The sequence below is a fragment of the Eschrichtius robustus genome, chromosome 8, assembly GCF_028021215.1.
Source record: "Eschrichtius robustus isolate mEscRob2 chromosome 8, mEscRob2.pri, whole genome shotgun sequence".
NCBI classification, from domain to species: domain Eukaryota; kingdom Metazoa; phylum Chordata; class Mammalia; order Artiodactyla; family Eschrichtiidae; genus Eschrichtius; species Eschrichtius robustus.
The window spans coordinates 130399622-130423501 of record NC_090831.1 but is presented as its reverse complement, the minus strand read 5'-3'; the positions used below and the strand labels follow the sequence as shown (position 1 = coordinate 130423501).

Here is a 23880-nt window from a genome sequence, read left to right as displayed (position 1 = left end):
TCCGGCCTGCCGCCCCGCCGCCCCGCCGAAGGACAGCAGCGTCAGTGGCACGCGGCACCCTGTGCTGGGCGGACACACCAGGCAAAGCAGCCCATACGTCTCCTGCATTATATATCTGCTACTATAGTTCTTAAATACAGAGCACTTCTGCTAAATTTAGCCAAGAGAACTGTGTGGCATTTCAACCTTCCCATGCTTCGAGTGAACACATTTCTTCCATGTTATGCCATATTCCTAAAAATATTTTTGCAGTCTCTTCTCAGCTTTCAGACCATTGCAGTAACTCTTTCCCACTGACCGCTAATGTCACCTCCCCAAGGGTCCCCATCCCTGGCGTGCTCAGTCCTTCCATGTCAGGCGCCCTCGACCTCTCACTCCCAGGCCCTGCAGGACCCCCGATGTCCCCGTGTCAGAGGACGGTGGGCAGGGACATGCTGAGCAGCCTGCGGGAGGTGGAAGCCAGGACTGGACCAGGAGTGGAGCACCCGGGGGTGCAGGAGGGCCTCACACTCACTTCCGCTACGGTGGCCGATTGCATTCCGCTTCCGGACAAGCACCCAGGGCAGTGGCTTCGCTTCATTTTGCACCAAAGGGCGGGAAGGAGCTGCGCCGTGGTTTTCAGGGGCACGTGAGGGCCACGCTCCCACCTGGACCGCTCATCAAACGGTGGGGAAAATCCGTTTTCCTCTGACCCGTCCCTGCCAACAAAGGAGTGCTCCCCATGGTGACTGAACAGGGGCGGGTTGGGTCAGCGGCAGCAAGGCAGGCAGGGCGGGACCTGGGGGGTCAGGACGGGGAAGCGGTGCCAGCGGGGCTGGGTGGCAGCCGTAACCAGCGCTACACACCACGCCGCCCGCTGACGGCCCAGGCAGAGATCTGACCGCCGGCAGGAGCGTGATCCGAAGATTCGCGAGACAGACACGATTACTAGCCAGTTTCGAGTGAACCTGTAAGCGTGATGCTTAACACTTGCCCGATAAAGGAGTGAGTCTTTCCAAGGCCAAAGGAGAAACAGGGCGAGGCAGAGGAGGTTAGCCAGGAAATCTACAGAAACAGGGTGGGTGCCTGGCTCCGGGAGGATCTCCTATAAGAAAGGAGATGAGGGTACAGAAATTAGGGGCGAATAATAGAGAAAAAGCTCAGGAGCGCGTAGGAAGCAATACAGGTGTCCAGGGAGATACAGAGAAACAACCCGTCTTCAGGGAAGGAGACGCAGGGTGCCTGCGAGGCAGGCAGCCCCAGCCTTGCAGGGGTGAGGGGGCCGAGCCACGAGCCCACCCCACTGTGGACACCAGGCCGTTTCTGCAAGACAACCATGGGGACCAGCCGTGTCCACAGGGCTGGGGCATCAGGCAGGACTCGGGGCTGGGGCCCCGGCAGAGGGCTGGGGGCCCCAGGCCGATCTCAGCCAGGAACAGGCCTCTGAGGGACGGTCTGACCTCCCTGATGCCCCCCTCTTCATTGGGCTTGTACATGACAGCCTCGCCTGGGGAAACAGACATTTGGGGCCCAGGCAGCTGGCAGTCGGCGAAGCTGGGCGCACCGGCCGTCCCAGCCAGGCCCTCGCGGTGGGGACGGGAGGGAAGGCACCGTTTCTGGGGCAGGTTGGGGGCAACCAGGACATTCGCTGGACAATCCGGTCAGTTTCTCCATGTGACGTACAAGTTCAGGACTAAAAGTTTGTGGTCCTAAGAGATAACTGAAGAAAATACGGAAATTAGCAATATTTGTTTTACTGGGTACTCGCAATCTCTGTTAAAGACCTAGAAAAAAGAAGACAGAGTTTTGGAAAGGTTCACCTACCAATTGTCAAGTTGACATCACCTGTCTCATGGGTGTGATGTGGGGAATTCGAGCGGCTGGACATGGGCCTGGAGAGGCCGCAAGCCAGGAAGTGTGCTGATGAAGGACCAACAGTGGCCTCGTTACTGCGGGTTCCCTTTAACAGTTTGGCTATATTTTCTACTTTCTCAAAAATCAGCAAATACTTTACTCTTGTATTCAAATAAAATCAAATTTGAGGTCCCCCCAAAACACTTAAGTTTATGCTGTTGGACAAATCATTTCTCAGTGACATTTGCTTCCCACCAGGGACCCTGACAGGACAGCGAGGAAACTTCCCTCTGTCGTGCGTTTCCTGAAACCTGCTTTGAGGCGATTTAGTTGCCGGGATGGTGCAGGGGAGCCGACCGGCCGGGGACGCCCTGCGGCCTCCGCGATCTGTGTGCGGGTGTGCGGCGGGCGTGAAGGCGGACGCGGCGCCTGGGCTGCACACATGCACCCCCTCGGCCCGTGAGCCGCGAGGCTGTCTTTCCTAAAGGAGGCTGTGCTGTGCTGTGCCCTCAGCACCGGCGCCAGACCTGGGAGATGCCGAGTTTTACACGGCGTCATCTAACCCGCTGGCTCGGTCCCAGGACGGCTCTCGGGGCACGTCTACCAGCAGAGGCGGCCCTGGCGCGTGTGACCCAGCCTCTTCCCACCCCTCGGCCTTTCTCTGTCTTTCACGTGAGTGTCGTGTTTGAAGAACACCGGCCTCGACCTCACAGACCTCACAGGCTCTCTGAGGGGTTTGTCTGATGTTTCCAGAATCACATGCGGGTTATCTGCCAAAGGTGAGGACGCTTGGTAGCACAGCAAAGGCTCCCGATCCCTCTGTCGGTTGCCTTTTCTTTGTCATAAACTCGTGCTGTAAATAGGTCTCAGTGGGAGGAACTGCTCCAGAATATCTGTGGATGTTTCTTTGCCTCAGAAACGTCGTATTTGGGTTTTTAAAAGAAAATCCGTTTTCCTCTAACACGTTCACACCAACAAAGGAGTGTTCCCCGTAGTGACTGAAAACAGGGGCTCTTTGCCAGCCCGTCACACCGTCCTGGCGACACAGACGCGCACCCCCAGCGCCACCTCCTCTAGATGTCACCGCCGGGCTCCCGGCCGAGCCGCCAGGTCCCCTGCTCCCAGCTACACAGCAGTGCAGCGTCCATGGGAAGTCAGCCCTGTGGCGAGTGGGCATCAGTCATGGTGACCATCTGGACGCCCCCCTCTCCTGCCGCCCCACGAAGCATCATTCACCTTCCCGACGTCGCCGCTCGTCCTCAGCAGAGAGGTGATCTCGGGGACAAGGAGAGCGATGTCACCTGTGTGTCACCCAGGCTGGCTGTGACGGGCGCCTGGTCGCTTCCGCCCGGGGCAGTGCTGTCCAGCGCCCTCTGACCTGAGAGCCCAGCGCCCCCCTGGGGTCAGTCCGCTTCCTCAGACGGCCCTGAGGGCCGCAGCGAGGCTGGAGGAGGCCCAGCGCGAAGCCGGCGTGCTTGCGTCTCCCCTTTGGGCTCCTGCAGTGCCTCCGACCACCCACAGACTGAAGGGGGAGCCGCCGTCAGCAGGAGCTCTGCCCGTCCGCCTGTCCTTCCGGCCGCCCGTCCCCTCCCCCTCCCCCGCAGCGCTGGTCAGGGCCGCGCGGGCAGCGGGTACCACGCCGAGCGTAGGGGTGGGGGGCTCCAGGTCCTCCGCGAAGCAGACTGTGTACAAAGGAGGCTTGACTCAGGCGGACTCGGGTCGTTGGACTTAATGACCTTGAAGATCTCTTTCGTCATAAAAATGGTTTTCATTGTGAAATCAAACCACTTAGGGGCATTTACTAAGAGTGTTTACAAGCTCTTTACGTGGATTATCTCATTTAATCCCCAGACAAGCCCATGGGGTAATGCGCTGTTCTCAATCATCCTTTTATGGTTGAGGGGAACTAATCCACGGTCTCATCAGTGAACAGAATTTAACCTCGAGCCCCAGAGAGTCCCCAGGCTCCTGTTGGCTGTGGATTTTACCCTTGGTTGCGTTCGTGCAGCTGGATGATACACGGTCTGTGCTTCGGTGTGGATCATCTTTTCATTTGCCCGTTTGCCATCCGGTCTGTTCTGTGGCGAGGTGCCTGTTAAGGCTTGTGGCCCACTTTTAGTTGGGTTGTTTGTTTTCTTATTGTTGAGCATTAAGAGTTCTTTGTATGTTTTGAATAACAGTCCTTCTCAGATGTACCTTTTGCAGATATTTTCTCCCAGTCTGTGACTTGTCTTCTCATCCTCTGAATTTCTTTCACAGGGCAGAATTTTTTCATTTTATTCAAGTCCGTCTTATCAATGATTTCTTTCACGAATAGTGGTGCCTTTGGTGTTGTATTTTAAAAAGCATCTTCAACTCAAGGTCATCTAGGTGTCCTCCTATGTTATCTTCTAGGAGTTTCATAGTTTTGCACTTTACATTTAGGTCTATGACCCATTCTGAGTTATTTTTTGTAAAAGTGTAAGGTCTGTGTCTAGGTAGATTTTTTGCATGTGGATGTCCAGTTGTTCCAGCAACATGTGTTGAAAAGACTGTCTTTGCCCCATTGTATTACCTTTGTTTTTTTGTCAAAGAGCAGTGACTGTTTACACGGGTCTGTTTCTTTACTCCGTTCTGTTCGTTGACGTGCTTGTCTGTCCTTTCGGCCACACCACTGTCTTCATTCCTGCAGCTTAACCGTCAGTCTCATGACTCTGCTCTGGGAACCCCCAGCTGCTGCTGCCACCTGTCTCCCCACTGTCCTGGGGCAGCTGTTTGTCCTGTGTCCTCCCTTCTCTCGTGGACCCAAGGAGATGGTTGATTTTCCAGTCCTTTCAGAGTTCTACTCATTGTTAGGATGCAGTGGTGCCGTCCACGCTCCTTACGTGCAGAACTGACCAATTCCTCTTAAAGGAAGAAAGCTGAAACAGACAAGTAACGTCCCCCAGGGAGGGCGCCCTCCGAGGGAGGGGACACTGGGGTGCGGGTGGACTCTCAGCCCTGCGCCTTGGTGGCCTCGTGGTCTTAAGCTGACCTGTCACCCCGGACTCAGGTCCCCCATCTGTGTGAGGGGAACGTGGCAAAAATACTCCGTCTCCTTCTTCACAGGCCGTTGGGAGAAGTGAATGAATTAACTTTTGTGTTATATTTTGTAAATTGCAAAGCACCCAGCGCTGTTAGGTTATCATTACAGTCTCCTAAGCAGAATAAGTGGGTCTTAAAAGGTATTTGCCAAGGACTTTCAGGCAGAAAAATTCAACTCATAACATTGTTGCAAACGTGACGTGAGCCTCCCTCACCCTGAATCTGAGATGGGAGTAGCTTTGATGACCTGCGTGCGCTTTGGCCACATTCCCATGAAAACAGGCTGTCATTTCTGATGGTCTCTAACACATTTGCTTTAAAACAAAGAAGCCTCAGCCTTCCATTTTCAAGGTGAGAACGGGCACCTCCTTGCCCCCGAGACAGAGGCTGTCCCGGGGCCCTGGCGAAGGCTGCCGGTCCCCGGGCTCCGAGATCCTTCCGCAGCCCCGCTCCAAAGCCACCACGAGATGAGGCCCCGGACCGGCCACTCTACTCAGCGCGCTCTGCCCGCTCGGCCCTCTGCCTGCTGCCACACAGGACGTGGCGTGTGGGGGCCCCTGCAGCGCCTTCTCGGAGGAGCCCAAAGACCTGGCCGAGGAATCAGAGCTGAGGTGCTGCCCTGGGGAGCCAGGGAGCCGGGGAGAAGCAGAGTGAGTATCACCCGTGACTAACGTCTCCACGGGAGCCCAGACGACCCTGCCGCACCGGCCAGCGACGTCGCCCGGGTCCCCAGCACCTGGCACATCTCCTCCGGGCCACCCGCCCATCCGTGCTGCCCTTCAGCTGCGAGGTGCCCCTGCCCTCTCCACCACCTGCCCTCCGGCCCCTGCTCATGCCTCGGCCACTCGCTCTGAGTTCAGAGTGAGAGACACGGGTCAGCATTTTTCGGGGTCTGTGTTGGTCTTATTTGCCCAGCAAGACCTCCATACCCCGGAGACAGGGGCTGTGCCTTCTGTTCAAGGGGGACCTCGGCCCTTCGTGCGAAGGTTAATCGTTACTAAAAGGCCTGGCAGAAGCCACTGTTTCCCAGACAGCGATGCACGTGGCATCAGCAGGTTCAGAAGAGAACACGCAGGGTGCTTCACCTCAGCCGAAGAGTGAGGCGACAGGCCAGGCGAGGTTCTAATCAGAGAGTTTCCTGAATCAGGAGCCTCTGGTCCAGCCAAGGGGCTTTCAACTTTTTTTAATTAAAATCCACAGTTGGAAATGCATTTCACACTGTGACCCAACACAGACATTTCACAAAGCCACATTTTCTGTGCTACCTTCTTTAAATGTTGGTTGTTACCTAGGAAATTGATTGCATGACCCACTACTGGGTTATAAATAGGGTTATCGTATAAAAGGTCGGCCAAACCTGGCCTCTCAAGAGAAAAAGGGGAGCTATTAATAGTCGCTCCGGGACAGCAGACATAAACCAGGCCCGGCCCAGGCAAACGGAGGCTTCAGTCGCCTAGTTATGACTCAGTGTTTGGAAACACTGGCCAGCCCGCAGTGTTCCTTGAGAAGGGCTATGCCGTGTAGCTCCAGGGCGACGTATGATTATGGAAAGTTAGAGCCGGAAGAGGACTTGCACGTCACCCGGTCCCACACACTTGCTGGGGACTAGGAAGCCGCCCTGGGGTGACAGCCAGTGGGGAAGGGCCGCCATCTCCTCCCAGGCAGGACCCGCAACGGAAGGCTCAGAGCGGCGGGTCCTGTGCTTGCCCACCACAGGCCCCTCAGAAGCATTGAGAAAGGAGAGCATTCCTGAACTGTTTTCCTCGTGCCTGATAATGTGATGATGGCAACACATATTCAAGTACTTTTTTACAAGTAAATCCATTCTCAAACTTGCGATTGTAACATGTGACTGTTTGAGAGCATTTTCCCTGGTATAACCTCGCGGTGGCAGGAATCCTGATACGTGGGCATCCGGTGTTGGGGGGGGGCTCATGCCGAAGCCCTGGAAATGTGTCCCCCGCCTGCCCCTCGGGCGTCCCACTGGTGACATTCTCAGGCCCACCTGTGCGGACCGGTGTTCGTGGACACCTGTCATTTAATCACCTTCGGGAGCAAGTGCCCCCCACCCAGGTTCTCCTCTGCTCTCCACACCGAGTGAGGCCACACGCCCAGGAATCGTCCTGTGGGCCTCACGCTTAAACAGTATGAGGACTTTCTGTAAGAAAAAGAATACAACCTTAAATATAAAAGTGAATGTTTATTCAGGACAAGAAAGGAGATGGCAGGTTCCTTTTCATGGACCTCAAGCATATTGGATGCCCAAAATACTTACAAAGAAAAGAGTTAAAAACAGCAGAGTGTCCTACATGTTCTTTGATCACCTTTTGTTGGCTTCAGGAAAACAACTTCTTATAGATGTCTAGTCCTAAGACTTCTATAAACTCATAAAGCTCATAAGAATGAGTTTTGGGAGGATGTCATCCTATTATCCTGATAGGGTCAAAAATGAATATTAAATTCAGCCAGACATTTGGAATAAATCTTTTGTGTATCAAAAAATTATTACAATGGAACATTTAAATAAGTCCCTCACCCTAAAAGGGAGCAGCACATTCTCATCTCAAAGAAGTTAGGAGGGGAGAATGAGCCCTGGAATCACTGCGTTTCCCCCAGGGGTTTGCACCTTTAGTTCTGTTTTGTGAAGTCTGTGGTGCAGATTATGGATGTTAACAGGTGATAAAGAAAATAGGTATTTTCTCCCTTAGGGACCTGATAGTAATTTTACCGGGAACTGAAGACTGAAGGCCCTGTTACAAACCCGTGAACAGCCACTGTTCTTGTCTGGTGCGTGCGTAACCGGTTCCCATTTCTGCCCCTCTGATCATACATGCACTAGTGTGTACAGGAAAGGGGAGACCTTCCAAGAGGAACACGTGAGCAGTACACCACCCCCATCTCTTCCCCGTTTTTATGTATTTACTTCAAAATTACCATTGTACTTAATGTACACTCTGCTTGTTTTGTTTTATAAAATGTATCGTGAACATGTTCTTAAATCAGTCAGTATCCCTCGAAAACAAGATTTTTAAGGGCAGTGTGATATTCTATTTTATGAATATGCTGAATTTACTCAGTTGTTCACAAATTAGGTTTTCTCTAATATCTTGTTATTTTAATCAATATACAAACCTGTGCACACATCTCAAATTCCTGGTTAAAGGATGTGAAGTAAGACAAGGATATTTTTAATGTTTTTAATTATACTGTCAAACGGCTTTCCAAAAAATGTGCCAATGCATGTTTCCACTAGGAAGAGATGTGATGCCCATTTAGCTAATACCTTCACCAGCAGTTTCATATTGTTTCAGTTATCACCAATTTTATAAAACAAACAAAAATGCTATCTTATTATTTTAGTTGCGCCTGGTTCATTGCTAATGGGCGCAGGCTTTTCCTAGGTCATGATTAACTTGTTTCCTTTGCCAGCTCCCCTTTTGGGGTGTCTTCCTTCCCATCTACCGGCCTTTCCCGAGAATCTGTCACGACAGGTGTGCCTTGCTCCAAGTTGGGTTTTCTTGCTATGCTGCCCACTATGGAAACTCTGACCTGAGACATCCAGGTAGAGCATTCCTGAGCTGGTAGCATCGGGGAGCCTGGCAGATGCAAACACGGGTTCTCCTGGAAGGAAATCCTTGCCCAGGCCTCCCAAATTCCCGTAGATCAACCCCAAAGATGAGCTCACACCTAAATGTACAAACTACACAAAGAACCAGTCAGCAGATGACGAACAGTGAAATTACATCCTCGAAACTGGAGACGATGGATTCATCAGGCAAAGAATACAAATAAGTGCGTTTAAAATGTTTTGTTAGGGCTTCCCTGGTGGCGCAGTGGTTAAGAATCTGCCTGCCAATGCAGGGGACACGGGTTCAAGCCCTGGTCCAGGAAGATTCCACATGCTGTGGAGCAACTAAGCCCGTGCGCCACAACTACTGAGCCTGCGCTCTAGAGCCCATGAGCCACAACTACTGAGCTTGTGAGCCACAACTGCTGAAGCCTGTGCACCTAGAGCCCGTGTTCTGCAACAAGAGAAGCCACTGCAATGAAAAGCCCACGCACCGCAACGAAGAGTAGCCCCTGCTTGCCACAACTAGAGAAAACCTGTGCACAGCAACGAAGACCCAACACAGCCAAAAATAAAAATAAACAAAATAAATAAATTTATTTTTTTAATGTTTTTTTAAAAAAAGACGAAATTGAAAATTACCAAAAATGAGATACTCTAAAAAGGACCTGATCTGGGAGAAAAAATAGACCTTAAAAAAAAAAAGAAAATTAAAACATACAGAAATCTGTTGCATTTCTTTACAGTAACAATGCAATATCAGAAAGGGAAAGTAGAAAAAAAAAAAGATCCCTTTAAAAATTGCATCAAAAAGAACAAAACACTGAGAAATAAGCCTGACCAAGGAGTTAAAAGACTTAAATGCTGAAAACTATAAAACATTGATAAAGGAAATTACAGATGATTTTAAAAATGGAAAGCTATCCCATACTCTTGGATTGGAAGAATTATTATTGTTAAAATGGCATACTACCCAAAGCAATCTACAGATTTAATGCCATCCCTATCAAATTACCCATGGCATTTTTCACAGAACTAGAACAAGTAACCCTAAAAATTATATGGAAGCATAAAAGACCCAGAATTGCCAAAGCAATCGTGAGGAAAAAGAACAAAGGGGAGGCATAACCCTCCCAGACTTCAGATGATACTACAAAGCTACAGTAATCAAAACAGCATTGTATTGGCACAAAAACAGACACATGGATCAATGAAACAGAATAGAGAGCACAAAAATAAACACACACACCTACGGTCAATTAATCTTCGGCAAAGGAGGCAAGAATATACAATGGAGAAAAGACAGTCTCTGCAGCAAGTAGTGTTGGGAAAGCTGGACAGCTGCATGTAAATTAATGAAGTTAGAACACTCCCTCACACCATACATAAAAATAAACTCAAAATGGCTTAAAGACTTAAATATAAGACAGGACACCATAAACCTCCTAGAAGAGAACATAGGCAAAACATTCTCTCACATAAATCAAATCAGTGTTTTCTTAGGTCAGTCTCGCAAGGCAATAGAAATAAAAGCAAAAATAAACAAATGGGACCTAATCAAGCTTATAAACTTTTGCATAGCAAAGGAAACCATAAACAAAACGAAGAGACAACCTACGGAATAGGAGCAAATATTTGCAAACAAAGCGTCCAACAAAGGCTTACTTTCCAAAATATACAAACAGCTCATACAACTCAATAACAACAAAAAAACCCCAAACAACCCAATCAAAAAAATGGGCAGGGACTTCCCTGGTGGCGCAGTGGTTAAGAATCCGCCTGCCAATGCAGGGGACCTGGGTTCGAGCCCTGGTCCGGGAAGATCCCGCATGCCACAGAGTAACTAAGCCCGTGTGCCACAACTACTGAGCCTATGCTCTAGAGTTCGCAAGCCACAACTACTGAGCCCCCGTGCCACAACTACTGAGCCCCCATGCCACAACTACTGAAGCCCGTGTGCCAAGAGCCCGTGCTCTGCAACAAGAGAAGCCACCGCAATGAGAAGCCCGTGCATCGCAACGAAGAGTAGCCCCTGCTCGCCACAACTAGAGGAAGCCCGCGCGCAGCAATGAAGACCCAACATAGCCAAAAATAGATTAATTAATTAATTTAAAAAAAAAAAACGGGCAGAAGACTTAAATAGACATTTCTCCAAAGAAGACATACAGATGGCCAATAAGCGTATGAAAATATGCTCAACATTGCTAATTATCAAAGAAATGCAAATCAAAACTACAATGAGGTATCACCTCACACCGGTCAGAATGGTCATCATTAAAGAAAAATCTACAAATAATACATGCTAGAGAAGGTGTGGAGAAAAGGGAACCCTCCTACGCTGTTGGTGGGAATGTAAATTGATACAGCCACTATGGAAAACAGTATGGAGGTTCCTTAAAAAACTAAAAATAGAATTACCATACAATCCAGCAGTCCCACTCCTGGGCATATATCCAAAGAAAACTATAATTTGAAAAGATACATGCACCCCTATGTTCATAGCAGCACTGTTTACAATAGCCAGGACATGGAAGCATCCTAAATGTCCATCGACAGATGAATGGATCAAGAAGATGTGGTACATATATACAATGAAATACTACTCGGCCATAGAAAAGAATGAAATAATGCCATTTGCAGCAACATGGATGGACCTAGAGATTATCACACTAAGTGAAGTAAGTCAGATAGAGAAAGACAGATATCGTATGATATCTCTTATATGTGGAATCTAAAATATGATACAGATGAACTTATTTACAAAACAGATACAGACTCGCAGACATAGGAAACAAACTTATGGTTACCAAAGGGCAAAGTGGGGGAGGGATAAATTAGGAGTTTGGGACTAAGATATGCACACTGCTATATGTAAAATAGATAACCAACAAGATCCTACTGTATAGCACAGGGAACTATATTCAGTATCTTATAATAACCTATAATGGAAAAGAATCTGAAAAAGAAAATATATATGTGTGTGTGTGTGTGTATATGTATATATATATACACACACACACATATATAACTGAATCACTTTGCTGTACACCTGAAACTAACACAACATTGTAAATCAACTATAATTTTAAAAAATGAAAATCAAGTAGATACATCAAACAGCAAATCAGATACAGATGAAAAGAGAATTCTGGAACAGGGAAGGTAGATCCAAAGAAACTGCCCGAATGCAGCAGAGGGACAAGGGGGTGGGAAATAGAGCAGCTTCTGGGCATCAGGTGGAGGCCCAGCATCAATCTGATCACAGCCTCAGCAGGAGAGACGGAGACCCCGACCACCCCAAGCACCGTGAATAAGAGGAAATCCACAGCCAGGAAGCTGTGATGAAACTAGAACATACCAAACTGCGGAGAAAAAGACGGATTGCCCACCCACGGACGCAGCCGCCTCCCACGTGGGGGACTCGTCCTTACTCAGAACCCACCCGCTGAGCTGCTGCTCAGAATTGAAAGAGAAACAAAACCGATGGGTCCACAACCCGCAGACCCCCACTAAACGTGCGTAAGGAGTGTGCTTCGGGGGAAAGAAGACACCAGAAGGAAGAACTGAGAAGCAAGAAAAATGTAAGAAAAAAAAGTAAACATGGGGGAACCCAGCAAAGACAATTTAAAGCAATAATAAAGGGCGGGTAGCTAAAAAACAGGGTGAGACGGCGCAGGACAGCACGCAGCGCAGCTGATGAGGGTGGAGGTGCGTGTGCAGAAGAAGCCACCCAATAACCCTGTCAAGACCGCAGCACAGACACACGCGTGAAGGTGAAAGGCACACGGGGGGCGGGGTCAAGCCTCGGGGTCGGCGCTGGGCCCCCGTGGTTTTACTCAGTTGCCGGTTTGGTTCTGGCGTCCGTCTGCAGGTGTGTGTGTGGTCATCACGTTGTTTTCTGTGCTTTGAGTGGGTTTGAAATATTTCATTTTCCAACTGTGTAACCTGAACCGTTGCCACAGGTGACGCAGTGGCAGCTGCTCCGAACACCCCAGTCCTGCCTGTAATCCTGCGTCAGGAGGAGAACAGGAGAGGGACAGAACCTAAAATCAGGGTTTCCGAGGACAGCTCAGAAGCCCAGCTCGCCCTCTGCTTTCTCCCCCGCAGGCTGGAAGCCACGAAGCGACAAATCCCACACGCCGACCTGTGAGGCCTCGGACGGGGTCACTCGAGGCAGGATTTGCCGTTTCTTCACGCTTAGCTCCGCCGTCTTCGCTGACTTAAGACCCAGATCACTCCAGGAATTCACTGGGGAAGCAAGAACACACCCTGCGGGAGGCGGCAGCCCCTATGTGGGGCGCTGTCTTCCTGGTCCAGACCCACTTGGTTCTAGCAGGAGCTGGCAGGGTGGCCCCGGGGAAGACCGCAGGGCTGGGCCAGCGCCCGCCTCAACGGGCTGCTCGCTGCCGGAGGTTAAGACGAGCACGGTGGTTTTCCTCTCTCCCACCCGGAGGGCTGAGCGCGTCCAACCTGCTGCTTCGGGGCGGCGCCTCGAGGCCTCCTCCGAATGTGGTCCCCACGTCCAGGCGGCTCCCTCCAGGCAGGTTTGCTTTATGGAAACCGTCCCGGGTTGTTCACAGTGAATTATAAGGGAACAGGTGGGTGTTTAGAGTGCATTTCTGGCTCAGGATGGAGGTGGAACTCCAAGACAATGCTGCCTCGTGTGTGCCAGCATCAGCCGCCCACAGCCCGACCTGAAGGGAACGCACGGTGGGATCAGGAACCCGGCCCGTTGTCCAGTGCCGGCCATCAGGAGCTTACAGATGCATTTTCCTCTCTTTCAGATCACGTTTTATATTCTGGTGAAGGCCATTTACACCCTGGGCTACAGTGTCTCTCTGATTTCCCTTACAACCGGAAGCATAATTCTTTGCCTCTTCAGGTAAGTAGCAGAAATGAGCAATCCTGCCAAAAACGTGAGACAGGAAATCATCCATTTAAGCCATCTAGGCCCATCAGAGGAGGGCGGAAACCACTGGCTCCAAGCCCTCCTCTGTGCCGAGCCAACCAAACTCCCTGGGAAAATGCCAGCATGAAATATGATGCTAATGTTGACGTTTGTATTTAAATACTCTGCATTTCTCATACGAAGAGACAATACTGACCATGGATAAGAATGCAGTTCAACTGTTATTTACTAAACAGCAATATGCAAATGCTTTGAAAATACAGAGGCACCCTGGCCTTCCCCTCCCACTCAGAAGCACCCACATCTGGGCCTCACAGTGCGTGCTCTGTTAAGAGACACTGTCATGTGTTCAGGAGCATGAGGACAGGTTCAAATCCTGGGTCAGTCTCTTAGCAGCTGTGTGACCTTGGACAAATTGCTTAACCTCTCTGTGCGTCTACATGGAGGCTGATGGAGCCTACATGGCTTGTGGGAGGTGCTCTCTGAATGGCTCCTGCTTTTCCCCTGCTCCTGGACCCTCGCTAGGTCTCTGGGAGCTAATGACAGACATTGTGTGGCTGGTGGTCAGGGTTCAAGGGGGGAGGTAGACGCTTCTATCTGGGAAAAGGTTCTAATTTTTAGGACTAAATCCGTGTCTTAAGCATCACTAGCCTTAAGTAAAATGGGTGATATCCAGCTTATTTTAACAGGGTTTTGATCACCTGTCAAAAAACAATCTGTAGAGGACAAAGAGCGTTATTTGGGGTCTCAGGAATTGCAATTCGAGAAGCACAGACTCAGGTAAAACTGAGAGGGTTCCAGGGAAGAGAAGGAGTCGGGGGCTTGTAAAGGCTAAAGCCACAGGTTGTTAAAGTTGTCTGGCAAGAGTTAGGATTGGCTCTGATGCAAAAGGAAATATTGTCCTTAAGGGACAGGCTGTCACGAGTTTTTCGGGGGGTGGGATCTGATATGTATCTGAGTTTCTGGAACACTGTGCAGACCTTCTGGACGCCTCGTCAAGACAGTGAGTGGTCAGAGCTCAGATCCCGTCCGGCTGAGACGTGGTGGCCTCACTTCCTCACGGCCTCTGGCTCCATCTGGAGGTTCTCTTGGCAACACCAACTCCACTTTTATTTTCCTCCCACACACCGCATATCTTATTTCCCTTTGCTAAAATATAGTTCAAATGCTGGCCAGTCTTCATATAAAATCAGTGATATAACAAATGGAGTGTTTTTAGAACATTAGGAGATCCATACTTGGAAGAAAAATGAGTGAGTGGAGGTGATGGAGCAGGTAGCGGAGATCTCAGCAGACGTTAGCTGGTGCTCCTCTAGTTTCAGGCATCTCGGCTGTGTCAGGTAGTTGATAATTCTCAGAAAGAATGAGGCAAGGCCTTTAATCCAGAACTGCACTTTGAAAAGTGTGGGGAAGACCTATCATATTTTATATGATAAGAAAAAGTTCTTAAAAAAAACACTGGTATTGTATTAATATTTGTTCTGCTATCTTCTGTATTTTATTGTACATTTTTAAATCTTGAAATTGCTAAATATAAAAAAGAAAGGAAACATTTAGGGAGGTAAGCCAGCACAGGGTAACTTGAATTAGAAAAATTTCAGTTTGTTTTTAAAGAGCTCCTATGTTGAGCAATCCATATCCTTGACACAGCAATTTCCCTCAGGTTTGTACTTCATGACATATTTAACTAGCCAGCAATAACATTTTGGAATTCTTGCAAATATGGTCACGATCCATTAAGAGACTCTCAAATGGTTTTATGCATATCACAGTCTTCTTTACGTGGACATCATTCTTCACCTGCAGGTGACACTTCTTAGTTAGAAAAAGGACGTGTCTGCATTGGCTGTCATTCTGCTGGTTCAGTGTGTAATGATCCCAGGAAAAAGTGCCCAGAGCCCAGGGCTGGAGTACAGTCCCAGGCTCTGCCTTCAACTCGGGCACCCTTCCCACTTCCGCCTGCCGATGCCACCTCCCTGGAGAGCTGAGAGACTGAGTTAATTCTAAAATCCATGTTATAAAAATAACACGCTCCATTGTCCTGGTGATTACACCCAGGAAACAGAATTCTTTGCAGTCATCGAACATTTTTTCTCCAAAATATAGCCCATAAGCTAAGAAAGCATCAAGCAACCATGTTCTTTTTTTTTTTTTTTTAACATCTTTATTGGAGCATAATTGCTTTACAATGTTGTGTTAGTTTCTGCTGTATAACAAAGTGAATCAGCTATATGTATACATATATCCCCATATCTCCTCCCTCTTGCGTCTCCCTCCCACCCTCCCTATCCCACCCCTCTAGGTGGTCACAAAGCAACGAGCTGATCTCCCTGTGCTATGCGGCTGCTTCCCACTAGCTATCTATTTTACATTTGGTAGTGCATATATGTCAATGCTACTCTCTCACTTCGTCCCAGCTTACCCTTCCCCCTCCCCGCGTCCTCAAGTCCATTCTCTACGTCTGTGTCTTTATTCCTGTCCTGCCCCTGGGTTCATCAGAAGCTTTTTTTTTTTTAGATTCCATATATATGTGTTAGCATATGGTATTTGTTTTTCTCTTTCTGACTTACTTCACTCTGTATGACAGACTCTAGGTCCATCCACCTCACTACAAACAACTCAATTTCGTTTCTTTTTATGGCTGAGTAATATTCCATTGTATATATGTGGCACATCTTCTTTATCCATTCATCTGTCAGTGGACGCTTAGGTTCTTACTTTACGGCGGAGAAACGGAGCATCTCATTTCGTCATCTCTTTCTTTCCCGAAGGTCATGCAGACTTGGGTATCAAACGCAGGGCCTAGTTCTGTGTGGGAGTCGCGGGTGGTCACTGTTGCCGGCACCCTCGAGCGCAGCCTGTGGTCCAGGCACTGACGAGGCAGCCCCGGTCCTCACAGGCCCAGGAATAGCAGCAGTAATTGCTAACACACTGTGCCATGCTTTTCATGGGGGCTTGTTAATTTGGTCCTTACGACACCTCCACCAGGTAAGTGCTCTCAGGTCCCAGCTTTACCAGTTAGAGAAGGAGGCCTCGGAGGTGCCATGTGTCCCAGGCTGCTGAGCGGGTGAGCGCAGGGCCCCGGTCCACCACCGCCTTCACCCCGTTCACCTTCGGGAGTCCATTCACGCCACCATCAGGGGCGGATCCCAGCCTGGCTCATCTGGAGACACACTTTCGGTTACATCCATCATCCGTTAGACCTGTACCTGGAAATGAAACTTTAAATGTGTGGTGAAGACGTCGCTGAGAGACCCGGCAACGTGACGCGTTTGGACAGCTTGCTGACCTGGAGGGGCTGTGCCCACCTGGGGGGCAGCAGCAAACCCCAGCCCCACTCAGTGAAGAGACGCGGTGAGAGGGAGAGGGAGGAGGAGCAGAGAAAAGAAGAAAAGAGAGAAAAGGGTTTGGAGAGATGAGAGCTCCCAGCACGAGAAGCACACGGAGCCGAGGCAGTGTCGCGCCTGCAGCCGTCGGACCACAGCGCAGGGTCACTGAGCTTCAGAACTGCTCCCGTGGCGTATTTAATGTCGTCATTACTGAGGTCCGGGGTCGTGTTGAATACACAGAAATAGACTTTTCTGAGTGAAGTGTGCGTGCAGGGACGTGGGCAGGGCTCCACGTGCAGCGCGACGCTTGTCCCCAGAGAGCACGGCGCCCAGGTCGCAATCCAGCAGGGTTGGCACCAGGAGCCGATCTCCAGGCCACTGCGTGTCCGTCACCACCCGCTTCCCAGAAGGTGACCGCTATTCAGAGTTCTGACACCACACGTTGCTTTTGCCTATCTTAGAATCTTACAGAAGGAACGCCCCAGTCTCCCCAGTTCAGCATTTTGCAGGGAGGTTCATCCGAATTGTTGCGTGTGGTTATCCTGTTCCTTTTTATTGCTGTGTGAAGATAACACAACTCATTTATTCATTCAATGTCCACGGAGACGTGGGTGCTTCTCGGTTTGGGACGACCACAGGCAGCGCCGCTGTGAACATTCTTGTGAGTTCTCTCCTGCACGCGTGTACACAGTTCTTCAGATGTGTGTGTGTGTGTGCACACTTATATTTATACTCACATTTATGTTACGTTTATATGTCTTTCCTGTCGTAGGCCGTGCACAGGTGTGGTCTCTCTAGGTACTGCACGTGCTCACCTGCCTGGCGGAGACTCCTTCCACTCCACCTCCCCCCCCCCCCTTGTCTGTAATGATATAGAATTGCGTTTTTAATTTGCATTTCCCTGGTGAATAACGATATAATGTGTTTGGAAACTTTTTTTTCTGGAGGACCATTTCAAGTGTTTGCTCATTTTTCTATTCAGCTGTCTCTCTTTTTTTAAGTTAATTTTTAGGAGTCCTGTAAGAGCAGCCTTTCATCAGATATGGGTATCACAGATTTTATCTCCAGCACTGTGGTTCAACTTTACACCCCCCTAATGAGTCTTTTGATAGGCGAAAGTTCTTCATTTTAATGAAGCCTATTGACCATCTGTCTTTATGGTCAGAGCTTCCTGAGCCTGTTCAAAATATCTCTGGCATGGTCTTCTTTGTTATCATCTAGAAATTTTTATTATTTTAACTTCTCATGTATAGGTTTATGATCCACTGGTGATTTATTTTTGTGTATGGTGTGAGGTAGGGGTTAAGGTTCATTTGCTTTCTCTGTATGTGTATTCAGTTTCTCCAGGACCATTACCTGGAAAGCCCACCTGTGCCAGTGCGTTGCAAAGGCATCTTTGTGACTGTGTATCAAGGGACTGGATGCCCTGTTCTGTCCTGTTTCCCTCTTTATCTATCACGTGCCATTTTTACATTGCTGTAATTGCTGTACCTTTATAATAAGCCCTGACTTCCAGCAGTGTAAATCTGTCAGCTCTTCTTTCTCACTAGGAAGAGCTTGGTCATTTGCACTTACATGTGAATTTTTTTAATCAGCTTGTCAGGAGCCATTAAAAAAACTCTTCTGGTATTTCATTTTGGATTGCATTGAATCTGTAGATCAGCTAGGATAGACTGGACATCTTTACAGTTTTGAATCATCCAACCAGTGATTATAGTAGATCCTTCCATTGGTTTGGGTTTTCTTAATTTCTTTCAATAATATTCTGTGGTTCTCTGAGTAAACATCATGGACGTCTTTTGATAGTCATGCTGAGGTATTTGTTTATGCTGTTGTATATATTTGTGTATACATAACGTTTAGAAAAGGAATTGATTTCTGTATATTGATCTTGCTTCAGCAGACTTGCCAAATTTATTTATGAATTTTATAATTATTCTGTAAATTCATCTGGATTCTTCTTATATGCAACTCATGTTTTTGTGAAGCACAGTATGAATAGAAGTGATGACAGAGGACCACGTTTTCTTATTTTTGAGCTCAGAGTGAAAGTTCTCAATATTTCACTTGTAAGCATGACGTTTGCTGCAGATACTTTGAAGATACTCTTTACCAGATTAAGAGCATTCCTTTCAATTCCCAGTTTTCTGAGTTTTTAATCATGAATGGGTGCTGAATTTATCATGATTTTTCTGTGTATATTGAGATGAGCAGATGGTTTTTATCATTTGTTCATTTAATGTGAAAAAATACATAGGTAGATTTTCTGATATTAAATCTACCTTTCATTCCTAAAATTAACCCTAGTTGGTTGTGATATATTATCCTTTTACTGTATAACTGGGTTTAGTTTATGAATGTCTTGTTGAGGATTTTTGTGTCTCCATTCATGAATTTGATATAATTTTCCTTTCTCGTAAAATACGCTTTGATATGACAGTTGCACTGGTCCAATAAGGTGAATAAGAAATAGCCCCCCCTTTCCTATTCTGTGGAATAGTGTGCGTTAGATAAGGTGCTATTTCTTCCGTAGCGTTTGTGGAATTCACCAGTGAAGCCACCTGGGCGGAGAGTTGTCATGTGGGAAGATTTTCTTTTTAGGTTCACGTTTTTGAAACAGACATATGACAATTCATATTCTCTGTCTCTCCTTATGTTAGTTTTAAGTTGTATTTTTCAAGGAATCTATTCATTTCATCTACATTTCTATATCTCTTATTATATTTTTCATGTATGTAAGAGTTATACTTATATCTACTTTTTCATTCCTGGTATTGGTAATTTTTATTTTCCTTCTTTGTATCTTGATGAATCTTACTGTATAAAGCTTTATCAGTTTTATCAGTGTTTTCCAAGAACCAACTTTTGACTTTAATTTTCTCTCCTGTATGCTTATTTATTAATTTACTGACTTGTGCTCTTATCTTTATTATTTCCTTCCTTCTTCGTTCTCTGGTTTCGATTTGGTATGCTTTTTCTAGCTTCTTAAGTTAGGTGTATGTTCAGCCTTCCTTTGTTTAAAATGCATTTATTTATACCTACACATTTCCCTCTCAGACCTGCTTTAGTTCCATCTTTTAAGTTTAAATATGTGTTTTTCATTATCATTGAGTTCTAATTTTTCTAAACTCTTTTTTTTATTATTTTTTAACTCATAGGCTATAGAAGACTATAGATTAATTTCCAAGCTGAATAGAAAATTAATAACAAGTTGGATTGTGGCTTAATTCATGGTGATCTAGCTTAATTCATGGTAATCGGAGAGCATACCACATGAATTAAATCCTCTAAAATTTGTTGAGACTTGATTTATGACTCAGAATGTGGTCTATTTTAGTAAAAGTTTAATTTTCATTTGAAGACAATATAATTTCCACAGTTATTGGTTTGTATGCTACATTTGTCATTTACATAATTTTGTCAATCATGTTATTTAAATATTCTAAATTTTACTATTTGTTTTAACTACTTGTTCTATCAGTTACTGACAGACATGTATTAAAATTTCCAACTATAATTGTGGACTTGTCTATTTCTTCTTTTATTTCTTTCACTGTTTGCTGTATATATTTTAAGGTTATGTTATTAGGGGCATACCCATTTAATGTTTTATTTCCCTATTAAACTGTCCATGTTTAGTAATGTCCCTTGACTTAAAAAAAAATCTACTTTTATATTAATGTAGTTATATTAGCTTTCTTTTATTTGATATTTGCAAGATATATTGTTTTCTGTGCCTTTACTTTGAACTTCCCTGTTTTATATTTAATTTGAGTGTTTTACAAGCTCCATTTATTTTTTTTACAAGCTCCATTTAATTGAGATTTGCTTTTTATTTCCAGTCTATTTTTATTTTTACATACAGTATTTTACACTCACATTTAGACTAGTTACTGACAACTTGGAGTTTCAATCCACCTTCTATCTCTTTTCTTTCAGTTGTCTCAGCTGCTTTATTGCTCCTGCACTCACTTCGTGTTTCCTTTTTTAAATTGTCAAGTATTTTTATTATTCCAATTTTCCCCTTTCAGATTGTTAGTCATATATTCTATTATTCTTCTTCTGGTTTTCACCCCATATTAACAACACGCATCCTTGTCTCATAGGTGTTAACCTCCATTTGCTATTTTTACTGGTTCCCAGTCAACTCAAGACTTCACAGCATTTTATAAGTACCACAAGGCATGATTACTGTTGTTGTTTGGAAGTCAGTGTTTATTTAGAGTTGCCTGTCTGTCTGTCTGTCCTGGTGCTCTTCATTCCTTCTTAAATTTTCATGTTTCCATCCAGGATCATTTTCCTCCTGCCTGAAGATCTCCCTTTAGTGTTTCCTTCAGCACAGGCCTCCCAGGAGTGAATTCTCATGATTTTTGATAGCCTGAAATCATCTTAATTTTGCCTTCATTTTTGAGGATGTTTTTGAGAGTATTGAATTCTTTGTTGGCAGTTATTTTCTTTCCTCACATTAAAGATGTACATCATTAGTTCTTCTGAAAAAGTCAGCTGCCAGTCTCACCATTATTCCACTGAAGGATGAGTCTTCCTCTGGGTGCTTTGAAGATTTTTTTCTTTGTCTTTGGTTTGTAGCAGTTATACTATCATGGGCTTTAGTGTGGTTTTCTTTGTAATCCTCCTTCTTGGAGTTAGTGGAATTTCTTTAATCTGTTATTGTATTTTATCAATTTCAAAAATTCTTGGCTAGTAGCTCTTCAAATATTGCTTCTACCTTATTCTCTCTCCTTCTGAAACTCCATTTTCACGTATGTTTAACATTTTCATCATTTCCCATATATTTCCTATTGTTTCTTTATATTTTACATTATTTTGTTTCTCTCTACTTTCGTCTAGACATATTCTACTGATCTGTTTTCCAGCTTATAATACTCTGATTTACAGTGTCTAATCTAATGTTAGACCCAGCTATTTAATTCTTAATTTCAGGGTTATTTTTTAAGTTTTCAATTTTCCATTTGATTTTTACAATTAATTCCATCCTCTAATAAGGTTCTCCAAATCTTCACCAATTTTCTTGGATATATTAATCAGAGTAATTTTACAGTCCATGTCTTAAAATGCCAGTGTCTGGATCTCCTTCTAGTCTCTGTTTGTTTTTGTTTTTGTTTTTTCCTTTTTAACTGTATTTGATCCCTTGGTACTGTTTCTAGCATACTTATTAATTTATTGAAATTACATATAATTAAATTGTAGAGACTTTAGACGATCTCTTACTACAGAGAGGATTTAATTTTTCTAGCAAGATGGGCAGACCAGCCTGAGCCAGGCAGGGATTGAGTTGACTTGAGGCCGTATTTCAGGCTCTGTGAAGGCTGGTTTGTCATTATTCCTACATCATAGCCTTTTAGGGGTTTCAGATGAAAACCTGGGAATCTTTCTACTCATCCAGCACGTGAGCACCTTAGGAAATGGAAAAAGGAAAGGAAAACCTCAGTAGATAACTGCCTGCTGAATTTTGGGCTCTCTGTGTTTTCCTTTTCTCCAGAATCATTGCTCCTGGTGTCTGTTAACTTGAAAGCCCTTAACTTCCTTTGCTGTCCATTCCGTCCAGTGACGATGTTATAAGCTCTGGGCCCCTGCTCTCTAATTGGCTGCTGTGCCCTGAGACATGGGTTAACCAACAGCCCAGGAGACAAGAGGAGGTGGGTGCCCAAAGAGCCTCGGTGCCTCCCTCCTCACCAGGGCCCTGTCCTTTGAGTCCTAGCTGCTTCCGCTGCTCTCCAAAGCTCGTAGGCAACTTTTTAAATCACATTGACCCCTTAGTGGGAGGGAAGTCAGATAAGCTTCTCTTCGTAGCCACAGGTGGTAGTCTATTTTAGTATACAGTTTTTAATGTTCTTCAAAATTTTTAAACTTTACTTAAACCTAAAGAGTTAATGTTTAACAATGTTAGAAGTGCATCTGTGTGGAACAGCTTGTTTCTTAAAGACTCCAAACAGTTAAAAGTCAGAGTTAAAGCAAATATCCAATTAAGTCTTCTCCAAAGCAGAATTTAAGTGTTGTAAAATAACTATAAACAAAACGTTCTGAGCATTTTTTAGAGAAGCAAAATATCACATAAAGTTAAGTTCAGAGACAGGTCCTTTGATGTGGGTCTCGCCGGAAGTTTGCTGCAAAGATGGGTGGTCTGCACATCTGTGAAGTGGGGGCATGCCACTGCAGGCTCGACTCAGCACGGCTTTGCTTTATACTTTTATGCTGAAATCCTGTTTCTAGGACTGATCTAAGGCGCTAAGTCAGAAATAAGGGAAAAGGTTTATGCACAAAAATATTTATCATAATGCAAAGCTGTAAACATCTTAAATATACAATAAGAAATAGTTAAATAAATGATTAACTTCCATAAAAAAGAAGCCTTAAGATTAAAGCCACACAGGCAACTATCAAAGTGTGCCCGAAATCAGTGTTTGATTATCTATCTCCTCCCCCTTCCCATCCCCCTCCAATTCCCCTCTGTCCCCATCCACGCCTCCCCCCTCCCCCATCACCCTCTCCCTGCCATTCTACTCCCCTCTGCCCTCCCACCACCGCCTCCCCCTCCGCAGGAAGCTGCACTGCACCAGGAACTACATCCACCTGAACCTGTTCCTCTCCTTCATCCTGCGAGCCATCTCGGTGTTGGTCAAGGACGACGTTCTGTACTCCAGCTCAGGGACTCTGCACTGCCCCGACCAGCCGTCCTCCTGGGTAAGGCTATCCCTGTGGGCGGGGTCCTCTTATGGGGGGCGGGTGCCTGTGTGAACTCCAGCCCCACCGGCCTCCCTCCCCACCGCCCATCCCTTTGCTCCATCCCCACTTGGCATCGGGAAGAAGTCCCAGAGCCGGTGGTCCCCGTCAGGGCGAGGGAGCGGGCCTGAGCTCGGAGCAGGCCCACGGTGGCCGGCAACACAAGGTGGGCACGTGGGCGCTGCCCGGTGGGAGGTCACGGCTGGAGTGCTGACCCCAGGCAGAGCCGGCGTCCCAGGAGGCCGCTGCCCTGAAACACCAGCGGCAGCTCGAGCCGGACGATCCTGGCACGGGTGGGCATGCTCGATGCCGTTTTCTCCACAAATGCCCGGGATTCTGAGCAGTAGATGCTTCCCCCGACTGCTGGGCGGAAATCACCTGCGCGGTGAGTGCGTCCCCGCAGCACGTGCTGGGAGCGCCGTGTGCGCCCGTGACCC

The 23880-nt window shown here is 46.7% G+C and overlaps 1 protein-coding gene across 2 annotated transcripts in view; it reads left to right on the top strand.

The window, feature by feature from the left end:
• The window catches only part of VIPR2 (vasoactive intestinal peptide receptor 2), a 69616-nt gene that overhangs the window by 33426 nt on the left and 12310 nt on the right, over positions 1-23880 (top strand). For both annotated transcript variants that reach the window (XM_068549789.1, XM_068549788.1), the window contains 2 exons: positions 13249-13346; positions 23263-23404. In XM_068549789.1, the coding sequence (XP_068405890.1) occupies positions 13249-13346; positions 23263-23404 (240 nt within the window). The remainder of the gene's footprint in view (positions 1-13248; positions 13347-23262; positions 23405-23880) is intronic.